Genomic DNA, 13,175 nt, shown 5'->3' on the forward strand with positions numbered 1-13,175 from the left:
AATCATCTTTCTTGCAGCACACAAGCAAGTACATGAGAGGAACATATTTTATTCTTAAAAATATCATTTTAAAAAATATATAAATCTTTCTCATATAAAAGCTGGAAGGACATGTACATTAAAGATCTGTATCTGAAAATTAAAAAAAACAGTTTAATTAAACATCTAGAATGATTGCATAGGATTTAAAAGTTAACTGCCGATAATGAAAAATATATAGGCCCTATATAGATACAAAATGATAGCAGTGCAATACATGTATCTGATTTTGAAATTATATCACATATTTGGCAAGGTTTTAAGCAATGAGAAATTACATGGAAGAAAATACACATACATAAAATATAAATGAAAAAAAATTACACACTAAAATAAACATGCATAGATTTCCATTAGCATTGATAACAGGATACATTTTCTGTACAGGAATCTATATATGATGCAGTATTTGGTACCCTGGGGTACCAAATAATAATCCACCATTTTGTTGAATTATTTATTTTATTTTTTGCGCTGTACCCTGGGTTACCAAAAAATGTGTACAAGTATATTTTAATGTTTTGTACAGATTTTTCTTTTTCTTTTTAGTGATCTTATGTAACAATTAATGCATGCAAATGATAACTTTATTCTAATTTTCATGCAATACCATTGCAAATGCGCTGCACATGCACTGCGCTGTGCCTGTGATGGACGAGTAATAAGTCTACACCACCCCCACCGCGTGTACCAGGGCGAGTTTTGGGACTATAAGCTAATCTTTTGTGTAAGTTAGCTGTCGAAAAAAATTCTTAAGTATAACATAATTTGTTTACTATTGGCATTAGATTGTATCAAAGAAAGGAAATAGGCGTTGTGATCATTGTCCCCATTCATTGTCATGATTGTCTCACCGATCGTACGACCGTGATCACCATGACAACAATGTAACTGTACACTATTACAACACGAGATGGTGCTGCACAACGCCGTACCCCGGGGTACTACGCTACCCCGGTGTACGGCGTGGTGCATCATATGTTGTTTTGTTTCTAAAAACAGCGTGACTGCAAAAATATGCTCAATAGTAGTGTGCAATATAATCTACTTTTGAAAATAACATTGTATTAAATATTAATTATAAATGTTTATTTGAACACCAATCATACATTTTTGTTCTTATTCACTTAATAAAGCTCCTAGAATGCTGATTTTTTTTATGATGTAAATATTCATGTTTGAAAAAAAAATGGTTAGAAATGTAATTTCTTCTACATTTTATTATTTCATGAATTTCTTTACACATTTCTTTACTTTTTGTTTTTCCAAGTTTTGGGACCAATTTTTTATATTAAAATCAATTAAGTTCAGTCGTTTGAGTCATTTTGATCAATAGGATGAGAAAAATCTGTGCATTGACTTTAACCACATAATAGTGTTTTGGAGTTGTTTCACCCCCCCCCCCCCCCTTTCCCTCCACTCCCATCCATTTTCAGGTTAATACATTCTAATTTTCATGTATTTTAGAACGCATTTTTGATTGTATTGGTCTAATCATGCTCTGGGGAAGCTAGTCAAGCAATTACATGTACAGTGTACAAATGAATGAGATTTCAATGTACTAAAATTACCATAATATGAGGTACGGTACCAGCAAAATAGGGCTACAACATGAACATGTAGCTTTAAAAAAAGGGAAGAAGATGAATTATATACATAGGATCAATCAAACAAGTATGTGTCAATAGATCCAATTCTTCATCAATACCAAAATAATACAGCTCTAAATTATATACTGTAAAATATATATATTCTTATTCATTAACAGACATTTTAACTGGAATAGGAGCACACCTTCAAAACACAAACTAAAAATGTAAATTAAATGCATTTAGAATGATGTACATGATGAATTGAGTTACGTCTTGAGTTGATATTTGATGTAGTACTGTTCTAACCAAGAGATGCCAATGACGAAATAATTCCATTGACATTAAAAAAGGGAAAGTATCAATAGATACACCCTTCGAAATATTTGGATGAAGGGCAAAAATATGTATCCAATACTGATGAGGGGTAAAAAGCCAATTCGTCCACTCAATCACCACATGGACTAACTTCAATTAGTCTAAAGATCCGTCCATCAACATTTCGTCTAACAACCATTTGGTCCAATCATCACTTCGTCTAATCCCCAGTTCGTCTGACCATTTCATCTCCTGACCAGTTGGTCTAACATGTGTTTTATTTTCATTCATTTTCACCAAGTAACACTTCGTCTAATTAGACCAAATGGTATAAGGACTCAATCGCTATTGGACCAACTGGTTATTAGGCAAAATGGTGAGTGGATGAAAATGGCAATTAGACCATGTGGATATTGGACGTACTGATGGTAGACAAAATTATAGTAGACGAGTTGGCAATTGGACCAAATGATGAGGTACTGTACATAGTCAAAAGTCTGTGCCACATCTTCTAGCAAGAATCCCGCTATATAGGTAATATGCATCTTTCCATGGCTGCTTTTCTGCATTGCTCATTGTTTTGTCTTTAATAAAGTGTGAGAATTGGTAATAAGAGGCCGCTTGCAGTATTCTCTGCATAAAAGACATGGTTCTGACTTTTCACAAGGTACCTTACTTTTCAAAGTCAAGTCCACTTGAAATACATGCACACATGGATAATATATGAAGTACTGCAGGAATATATGTACAGACTATTAGATGTCCTTCAAGGATTTCAACAGTTTGTATCGTTCTATAAACTTGTAGTCTTCTGAAACTGGGTGATCCTTGTCGCAGCCTGTGGGAATCATCAAATTCAGTAGCCAATAGATTAAGTTAGTGCCTTCTGGCACTGGATGATCTTTGCACAAAGTCTGTGGGAATCACAGAATCAAGTAATCGATGTTATGAATGTTAGGCTTCCTTGGAGAAGCTTGTTCCCAACTTGTCAAAGCTATGTGAAACTTTCTTCGGCAGAGTCCATCCAATCATCATCAAAGGGATTCTGACTACGACTGGCAGTGGTAGGTTGCGTAGTCTCTCCATGATTGGATTTATTTGGTTTAGGAGGAACAGGTGAAAGGCGTAACACATTGGCACTTCCTCTTTGACTACAAGGCAATTGGAGACTTCCACTTTCGTCAAAGGGGTTCATTCCCTTGGGGTAGGTGCCCTGGCGTTCAAAGTGCCCCAGCGTGTCAGGCTGCGAGGTGAAGACAAACGCCCTGTTGCCCGAAGAGCCACTCTCTGCAGAATGGAAAAATGCATCTTCAGAATCACTGGGAGACTCAAAAGGATTGTTGTCTTTTGGGTATTGGCTGCTGGGATTGCTGGAGCTGGCATCACTAGGAAAGGGGTTTGTGGTTAGTTGAGAATTTGAATGGCTTTCTGAGGTATCATAGTGGGTAGTGGATGGGATTGATACAGATGACGGACAGGAAACAAATGGACTGTCTGATTGAGTTAGAGTTTGGGACGAACCAAAAGGATTCATATCTGCTGGATAGGATGTCTGGCGAATGTGATGAGCAGATGGCACCTTTGGTTCACTAGCACGTTGTTCATGGGGGGATTCTTCAAATTTAAAAGGGTTTGTACTGGCTAAGCTCTCGCTGAACCTTCCAGACTCGCAGGTGGCACTTCGCTTCCTATTACCTTTTGAGAGTTCTGCTACCCGAAGGTCTGGCTTTGGAGATGACAGAGACTGTGGCAAGTTGGACTGGCCTGACTGACCAAACTGAGGGTTCCAGTCCTCATATACCTTGGAGCCTTCACTAGTACTTAGGGCCCTACTGCCCCTGCAGAAGGCTGAAACAGGTCTAGGTGTAGCAATACTGGATTCTCTCTTTAGTGGTCTTTGACCCACAGTGAAATGTCTTCCACTTCCTTTTGGAACAAGCCTCGTACTGTCATTGTGACTTATCGTAAACACATCATTCTGTGTACAAAAGCTAGTTTGATCGAACGGCGAATGATACGAGGAGACTGAACTGTTCCTGTCCCCCTTATCCGATTCACTTAATCCTGACACAACACTCATGTCCAAATTTGTGGAATTTGGGCTGTTGATAACGACAAACTCTCCGGTAGAAATGCGGCTGGACGTGGGGGTTAGTTGTCTTGGCAGACTGATTCCGAGTGAAGGGAACTTGAGGGCAAGACGGCGTTTCACGCTCGAGGACAGGTCACCAAGAAAACTGGATGCTCGACTGCTGTCAGTTCCTTGTGATGAGAGATCCTCATTGCAAGTATCACTGACACTGTCATCAGGGTTCTCCAGGACCACACTTTCTGTGTCACTTGTCTCCAATGCAACCGGGCTATTCAAGAACTTTGAGAATTCATACAGAGTCTGGAATGGAAAGGGAAAGAGAAAACTATAAATGACTAAATATTAAAATGTATCTAGTGAAAATGTTCACCTATTTTCTTCAGCCATCAAATTTGCTATGCCTATGGCTACTAAGGAGTAAAAATAAGAACTTCAAAAGAAGCTTGTGGATCAGATAACAAAGGCAACTAAGAGTATGGACAAGTGCACAGGAGGGATGTTGATCAGGTTTTGAGGATGTTCCATTTGGATGCTTTGAGGAGAAGGGGTAATAAATTATGGAAAATAAAAAGTGGTGGCAGTGGAGAGTAGGAAAAGGCATTGAATAGAGTGGTGTGTAAAGAGCAATATCTGTGAGTGTGAGGTAAATTTGTCAAACTCAAAGCTAACTAATTTTTGTGTGTGCATGTGTATCTCTGGAGACCAAATTATTGTTCTGGCTAATTACAAAAAATGTTGCCTTTGAGGTTATTGTTGGTTTTGAGGTCAAGGGTCACAAATTCATGCAAGAATATATATATTTACCTTGTAGATGAAGGCATACTGGTCAACATTCAGGATGGCTTGACCGCGGTCCTGGCGGATAGTAGATACTGTATGAGGGATATCAATGGTATGATTCTCCTCTAACCTCTGCATGTTGATATCTGTTGCTATCACCAATCCCGTTCGACCGACCCCATCGCTGAAAATAAATCAAAGTAAATTCACGTTATTGAATCACATCTAACTCTTACAATGGCTAAGGTCTCTTTCTGTTCCAAACAGATTCTACTACATAATGAATAGTCAGGAACAAGGAGTGGAAGGGGGGAGGTGTCAAAGTTAAAGTCATAACCACTACACCATGGTGCTTACAAAAATATACACAGGTATGAGTGTATTAGTGCCAAAAAAGCACACTAGAGGTTTTATTAGTGCTGCAGCCGAACCGCCGAACCGAACGGAAGTTCGCCGAACTTGGCACTTCCGAACCGGACCGAACCGAACGCCAAGGCCTGGTTCGGAAGTTCGGTAAAAAAAAAATACATAGATTTAACTATAAAATTAAACAAAAAAATATTGGTTAGTGATTGTGCACAAAGAGAATTCCACTCAATATATTTTTTAAATCCACTATGATAGCTCCCATCACGTCTTTGATTGAACTGTTATCAACTTAAGAATATTTTATTAACATAAATATATTTTTTCTTGATAAAATGAGGGGACATTTTGAAGCTAAACTCGGTATAAAAGTGTGGTGTAATTACGTATTGCCATAATCGATCGTGATCGTAATCGGACCTAATCATTTTGTATTTAATAAAGAAAAAGAACCAGACATAAATTCATTCCTCGTAAATGACAAAGTATGACAGTTTCGGTCTCGTGTTTGATTAAATTTTTATCATTTTCAATTTTCTTTATAAACATGAATATATGTTTTTCCTTCTAAAATGTGGAGACATTTTAAGCTTAGCTCAGTTAAAAAGTGTAGTTGAATTACGTATTGCTGTAATCGGACGTACATTTAATTGTTTTGTATTTAAAAAAAAAGACAAGACAAATTAATTCCTTGTGACTGACAAAGTAATGGTAAAGTATATATATTCCACCTTCTGAAATTTCCATATTAATATAAAAGATAAATAAATAAGAGATGAAGGAATGAGGGTGAAAAAACAGAAAATGTAAAATTCAAACCAAATCAACGCATGTTCCCTGATCGATGATCCGGAAATGGTTGGTAAGGAAAGTTGAAACAGGAAGTCCAAACAACCTGCTCTCGGTTGCTATTATACAGGTAAAATTCGTATTCCGAACTTGAAACGTTTTTCCATTGTCAATATTTTCTTAAAAGTGGTTTAATCTGGTCAATTACTGAAAATGAAATGATAAATTATCAGTTCCGTCTTAGTTCTGACGATCAACGCCAGGTGATTTCACAACACTAAAATTTAGTGTACAGTCCCCGGGGGGGCCACTTCCATTCACGAGTGGACACCATGCGCGACCATGGGGTCTCGAAAAGCACCCTAAACACGTAATTTCCATATTCTGAAAAGGCACCCCTTAACAAGTATTGGCGTGTGAAACCCTACCCTTAACAAGTATTGGAAACAAAACGATACTACTGGCAAATAATCCCTGAAATGAACCCCTAAACAAGTACAAGAATGTTTTATTGTTACGGGTCCTTCGGTCGTCGGCTTATTTGGTTTAGTACGACCCCACCTTCTACACCTCGCGCAAATCGGACTCTTAAAGCCTGTGTATAGCTTTGGTAAAGGGTCAATAATGTGATTGATAATCGAATATCATCTAATATGACAGTCTTACTGAAGCGTAGAGATCGTTAGATATTTTTCCAACTGCACTTCTCTGAGAAAATTTCAAATATTCAAATCTTGGATATATAGCGCCCTCTCTCGGCGATGCTTGTTTTAAATTTAAAATGGGCATTCAAGCAATTATCTTATAAATTTAGTGATTAGATATCCAAAAGTTACAGACAAAGAACATATCTTGAAAGTTTCAGCCCATTCCATGATTTGGAATAGGATTTAATTGAAAGACAAAAACACACAGATATTTTAATTTGATCGGGTGACCCGATCAAGTTAAATTTCCATGTAAAATCGCAAAATTTATCCTGTAAAACACATTTTCATTTCATATCCTCCACATCATAACTGTTATAGGGCATATCCATTCATATTAGCTAGCAATGAATTGGAATAGTGATAGGTGCATTTTGGTGGATTTACCAAAACTATACACAAGCTTTAACACGAAGTGTTGGGACAAAAAGGACATCCTTTACAAAACATTTTAATTTTGTTTGATCATCCCCGCAAATTCGACCCTAAACACGTAATTTTCCTAGCGAAATAGATACCCTTTTTCATTATTTTTGCGTTTTTGACACCCTTATCACGTTACGTATGTAACGTGCCCTATCGTGAAAAGGACATCCTTTTTACGTGTTTTTTGGTCGCGCATGGTATCCACTCGTCAATGTAAGTGGCCCCCCGGGCTCTAAACACGAAGTGTTGGGGCAAAAAGGACATCATTTATAAGACTTTTGAAGTTTGTTTTATCATCCCCGCAAATTCGACCCTAAACACGTAATTTTCCTAGCGAAATAGATACCCTATTTTCATTATTTTTGTGTTTTTGACACCCTTTTCACGTTACGTACGTAACGTGCCCTATCGTGAAAAAGACATCCTTTTTACGTGTTTTTTTGGTTGCGCATGGTATCCACTCGTCAATGTAAGTGGCCCCTCCGGGGTACAGTCCCATGTACTCATTTTCTATTGGAAATATGTTTGAAGTCACATAGCGTCGATCTTTCTGGACCAAGAATGGACTGATATTTTATCTTTTTAAAGTAATTAATTGACCAGATTTCACCACTTTTCAGAAAATAGGGACTTTCTAAAACACTCATATTCTTTGGAATGTGAATTTTACCGGTATAATAACAGTTGAGTGGAGGTTGTTTGTCTACTGTTTCGACATTCCCGATCAACACTTTCCAATTTGAGAAGCTGCGTTGGCAATGACATCGTAATTAGGCCTGGGACGATTGTCATTTTCACCATTCGATTATTTCCTGAAAAAATAATCGAATGATTCGATTGTTCGTTGGGGAATCACGTCTTTTAAGTCACAATAGGTGACCTAATTTATGGTGACCCCCCCATGAAGAAATCTCCATCAAAGTCACATGTTTAGCATAAATGAAAGTAGGCCCTTTTCCCCCTTTTCCATGATTTTTATATCAAAAGAAACATGAAATGAGATTAAATCTTTCAGTATATTGTTCCAATGAAAATCTTTCCTAAATCAATGCTGTTACTCTGGCATCATGCATGCATCCCTCCAAGTGCCACACCCCTGCATATGAATGAATCAGCCCGTATCAGCCAAAGCCCAAAGATGTAAACAACTCATTCATGAAGTATTCTTTGAGATTGACCCCATGTGGAGCATTTCACTTGAAAAATTTCATCCCTTGCCCACACCATGTCTCCGCCCCCACTTGCGGCACTGCCCACGATGCTACACATGCATTTCAAAAAAAATATTTTGCAAGATATTTCATTTGAAATACCTTCAAAATTACGATTTTTTTTAATCATTTGAACCTACATGTATAACTGGGTCTATTTTTGGAGACTAGTCGAGAAAGTACCGGTGAAGACGGGCGCATGTTGGAATGTCGTTTTCATTGTGTGAGGGGGATATAAAAAAGGTTGCATTGTATTGAAACATGAAAGGAATTGTCCGGCTCCCACCCTATCTTTCTCTCTCTCTCTCTCTCTCCCTCTCACACACACACACACACAGATGGGGGAGGGGTCAATTCATTTCTGAAGTCATGACCTTTCCTGATATTAGGGAACCACTGCCTTCTTCTTTGTTTCCCAAAGTTTCATTGGCTATCCGAAGGTCCAATCAGCTCAAGTGAGCTGGTTGTGTGTTTACTTATTGTTTTGTGCATGCAGACAATGACTTATTTTGTGTATCGACGGCAAGGTCGGGTGGGATTAAAATTTTCGGAGCGCTTTCATGTTGGTGTGTAACTGTGAATGTGATACAATCATTGATATTTTTTGAAAAATTACCTCGGTAACATAATTTTTAAACCTGTATGAAGTATTCAAAAACCGTTGCCATCGTTGTTTTCTTGTTTTTGTTATTATTACTTGGGTATTCAAGTTATCCCAATGTCATAATCAGGATCTACCGAACATTTGATTAGTGTAAATTTTTCTAATCGATTGGTGATTGGCGGCATGCCAATCGAACCATTCGATCACTCGATGTTTACTCCCAGGCCTAATCGTAATCGATCATGATCATAGCTACATGAAATAATCATGAAAAAAATATTCTGATCTTTGTAATTCTGTTTCTGTCCTGATTCTCTCATTATCAATATTTTTTCTTTTTTTAATTTTCATTTAAAAAAAGAAAGTAGAAATGACTGTTATTTTTTGTTTAAAGATTAAAACAAAAGAAAGTTCAACAATTTTCATAACTATTCTTTTTAGAAACAAAATTTATTATAAATATATGACAGATCATCCTGTAGATAACTTGTTTGTGGGTCGGCGATCTTTATTTTTTATATGTTAAATTTAATTTGGCATTTATTGCCGAACCCCGAACCGAACCAAAGTTCGGAAAAAAATTGCCGAACCCTGCCGAACCGAACCGAACCCGAACATGCTGCTCAATTCTGACTTGCAGCACTAGGTTTTATGGTGCATAAAAGCAAAGTACAAGGTGACCACAACCAGTGCTTCTGTATCACGAATACCCAAGATGTTGTATTGCTATCAAACCTGTGCATCATTTGTTTCATAAAACAAGGAAATAATTCTGGGAAAAAATATCATTTAGTATAAGATCTAGATCATGTGAAATTTACAAACAGCTTTAAGAAATGACCCCCTTTCCCAATCTCCCTGGTTTTTCTACCCCCCCCCCCTTCCTGGCAAAAACTTTTGGCTTGCACTTAGGAAATTTACCATTTTTTTCGTTTGGTCCCAAACAGAAAATAGGCTTAGAATCCTCTGTGTCGGTAGTCTCTGCCTTAAGCTGGGGGCAATATTTCGTAATCAAATCTGCAGCCGAAACAGGCTTGCTTTCTACGCTATCATGGCGAGAACTGGGGGTGGAAGCAAAAATAGCTGAAGAAAAACCCTCACTAATCACTGAAGCCCCCTCCTTCTCATAACGACCGCTAGCAATGCTCTGTCTCTCTGATCCTGAAGTGGAGAGTTGAGACAGCAAAGAGTCTGTCCATTTTCGCTTGCGGGATGCTATGGGCCGATGGTAGCCATATTCTGAGTCTGAATCATCCTCAATATGAATAGAGGGAGCATGACAGGTCCGCTCCACCCGCTGAGAGCTCGGGCTTCTCCCCCGAGTACGGCTTTCAATGTCCCGTTGTCCTGGCCGTGGCCGCTTCGCCGGTACTCCGTCATGCCTCAGCGGCCCGTCCGGCGTCGGGGCGCCTGGGCTGTCGGGCCGGGTTTTGGTCTGCGCCGCTGAGATGGTAGGGGCGCTGGTGTCGCCTGCAATCGGCTGATTCGACAAGTTCATACATTTTTGCGCCGCCTGGAACATCTTCATGAACCATGCCGCCGAGGCAATGTCCGTATCGTCAGGGGGATGAAAACCCGACTTTACGTCCTTCCCTGATTTTCCCCCCATCTTCACTTTCTTGGTGACGGGAATCGTCTCGAATTTATCCGAGTCGTCCAAAGAAAACTCGGCCCCCTTCGGTATCTTTCCCAGTAAGGTGACGGACGTCCCGAGGTTTAATTCGTCCGGAGTAGGGGTTTTAGCTGTCTTCCCCTTGGGTTTGGCCTGGGAGGGGGTCTTGACTTTTCCTTTGAGGGGGATTTTGAACCCTGTACCTCGTTTAGACCTGGCTATATTGGGGGTTTTCTTTCCTCCATCATCTTTCATAGCTCCATCCTCTTTCGTATTGTTCTGGGAAGTGTTATTATTGGCTTGATTGGGGCCCTGACGGGGAGAGTCTTTCGATCCAGTTGTTTGGCTCATTATGGTGGATAATACAGACGTGGGGCCTGAAATGTACCTCCGTCTGGTTATGGCTGTGGGATCGGATGAGGCGTGGGTACTGAGACCTCTGCCTACCTCTGTGATGAGGCGTGGGTACCGAGACCTCTGCCTACCTCTGTGATGAGGCGTGGGTACCGAGACCTCTGCCTACTTCTGTGATGAGACGTGGGTTCTGAGACCTCTGTCTACTTTTGTCATGAGACGTGGGTTCTGAGACCTCTGTCTACTTTTTGTCATGAGACGTGGGTTCTGAGACCTCTGTCTACTTTTTGTCCTGAGACGTGGGTTCTGAGACCTCTGTCTACTTTTGGGATAAGTCTTTTACTGTTTGGGTGTATAGAAACTCTAACTGAGCGTAAGCGCCACACAACCGCTAGGTTCGGGCGCCGGCAAAAGAAAGAGGAAGTGAGCCACGCACACAAGGTACTTATAGTATAGGGCGGGGTTTCCCTCCTTGTCGTGCAGGGCTCTAGTCTGCGTTGCTGACTTTTTCTCCTTTTATAGGAGAAATTTTTTTTGCCGGGTGTATTCGAGCGTGGCGATCAAATGGCATTTAAGGGAATAGGTAAGTATGGCGTATCTGAAGTAGATTTTGTCCTCTAATCTTAAAAAAAGATATTGCCACCTACAAAATGGTAAGGGGGGTTCATGGGGACTTCGCTCCCCCCACCCTGCCCTTGAGTACAGATATTGAAACCAACCTGCAATGGACAATGACAGGTCCATAGCTTTCCTGGTGTGTATTGTGAACCTGTAGAAGCATAGACATCAGAGCTTGTGGGCTTCCAGGGATCTCTCCATCAAGCCAGTTACTAAACCAGTAATGGGTGACGGGTCTGCATAGGGATTTCTGTGAAAAGAAACAGAGATAGGGAAAGGGGAGAAAAAGTCGGAGAGATCAGTAAAGTGAGTGAGAGGGAGAGTGAGGAAATTAGGGAAAGTAAGAGGGAGAGGATGAGAGATTCAAGATGATAATTAGAATGGGAATAATAAAAATATTTATTTGTTAAAAAGCAGAGGGTTTTGAATCCAGTCTCCACCCTAGACATGGTATTATTTGTTAAAATGTCAAATTTGAGTCTGCATGTGCTTGCACACTAGCATGGCATATGGTGGCAGCAGTGGGATTGCCTAAATCAAAGTCCAAAATAAACTAACCTCCACATTCCTAATAAGCAAAGATGATGTGAAGTAGTGTTCCCCACTGGCTCCTCCCTTCAAGGTCACAAGAATGTTGCCATATAACTGGGTACCTGGACCTCCCTCCTTCGTGGGCCAGTACTGGGGGCACACCTAGAGATGGGAACAATGAAAATATTACCAGTCTGCATGGCCCAATGTAAAGTATATTCAAGGCACAAGCGAAAACTAGGTGAAGGTCAAAGGGATGACTGAACATTGGTGAGAGTGGGACAATTTGCTGAATGGAACTAATAATGATATAGGAAATTTGTATAGTGCACATATCCACCTTGTTCGGTGCTCAAGGTGCTCCTTAATTACCCGGCCCAGCTATTGAGCTAGTCTACAGATTCCGTTGTGCAATAGGTATGTTGTATCTTTTCCTTGTTAGTAAATGCCTTTTCTCTCCTTTTTCAACTTGACATACTTTTTCTGTGATCATTAGCCTGAAATCCTGAATTAATGAAAGATTAATATATAATTCATGTCAATTTTCTCCTGCAAAATCAATGAAATAACTTCTAAAGTGGGTCAACATCCTGATTATTATAGTTTAATTCCAAATACATTAAAATTTCTTAAACAGGAGTTCACACAGGTTTATGTTGAATCCCGCTTCGATGCCAATGCGCGCACAAAATTTAATTATTTAATGAAGTAAAGCAAGTCCTTGAGTAAGATCTGAGATAGATCTGACAAATGCATTAGTGCGCTACATACAACATAAAACTGGAAATTTAAGTGTGATTTCTAGTCACCCTTAAATCTCATTAAACAAAAAAAAATGTCAGAAGTACCTTTCCAAGTTCATAAGGTGAACAAAGGCATACAATTGTCCTGGATTGTTGCTCCCAAACTGTTCTCCAGAACGCTGTACTAGAGTCTGCTCCGCTCACCCTGGCCCCGATGTAGCTACAGTGACTGGAATCATAGCCCTGAAAGGCAACATAGGCAAACAATACTCTTTAAAGGACAAATTTCATTTATAAAGCACACAAATTATCCCAAAATAGTATGATTTTACAGCGCTGTATACCAGCTCCTGATATGCTCTTTATTAATTAAAGAGTTGTTTTTATTTGGAATTG

The 13,175-nt window shown here is 39.5% G+C and overlaps 1 protein-coding gene across 2 annotated transcripts in view; it reads right to left on the reverse strand.

The window, feature by feature from the left end:
- Positions 1 to 2,288: 2,288 nt before the first annotated feature.
- LOC121415972 overlaps positions 2,289 to 13,175 on the reverse strand; it is a 44,916-nt gene continuing 34,029 nt past the window's right edge. For both annotated transcript variants that reach the window (XM_041609382.1, XM_041609383.1), the window contains exons 7-11: positions 12,885 to 13,022; positions 12,064 to 12,198; positions 11,607 to 11,755; positions 4,843 to 5,002; positions 2,289 to 4,338 (exon numbers count right to left, since the gene is read on the reverse strand). In XM_041609382.1, coding sequence (XP_041465316.1) covers positions 2,941 to 4,338; positions 4,843 to 5,002; positions 11,607 to 11,755; positions 12,064 to 12,198; positions 12,885 to 13,022 — 1,980 coding nt within the window. In that variant the 3' untranslated portion in view covers positions 2,289 to 2,940. The remainder of the gene's footprint in view (positions 4,339 to 4,842; positions 5,003 to 11,606; positions 11,756 to 12,063; positions 12,199 to 12,884; positions 13,023 to 13,175) is intronic.

This window comes from Lytechinus variegatus, chromosome 5 (genome assembly GCF_018143015.1).
Source record: "Lytechinus variegatus isolate NC3 chromosome 5, Lvar_3.0, whole genome shotgun sequence".
Classification (NCBI taxonomy): Eukaryota; Metazoa; Echinodermata; class Echinoidea; order Temnopleuroida; family Toxopneustidae; genus Lytechinus; species Lytechinus variegatus.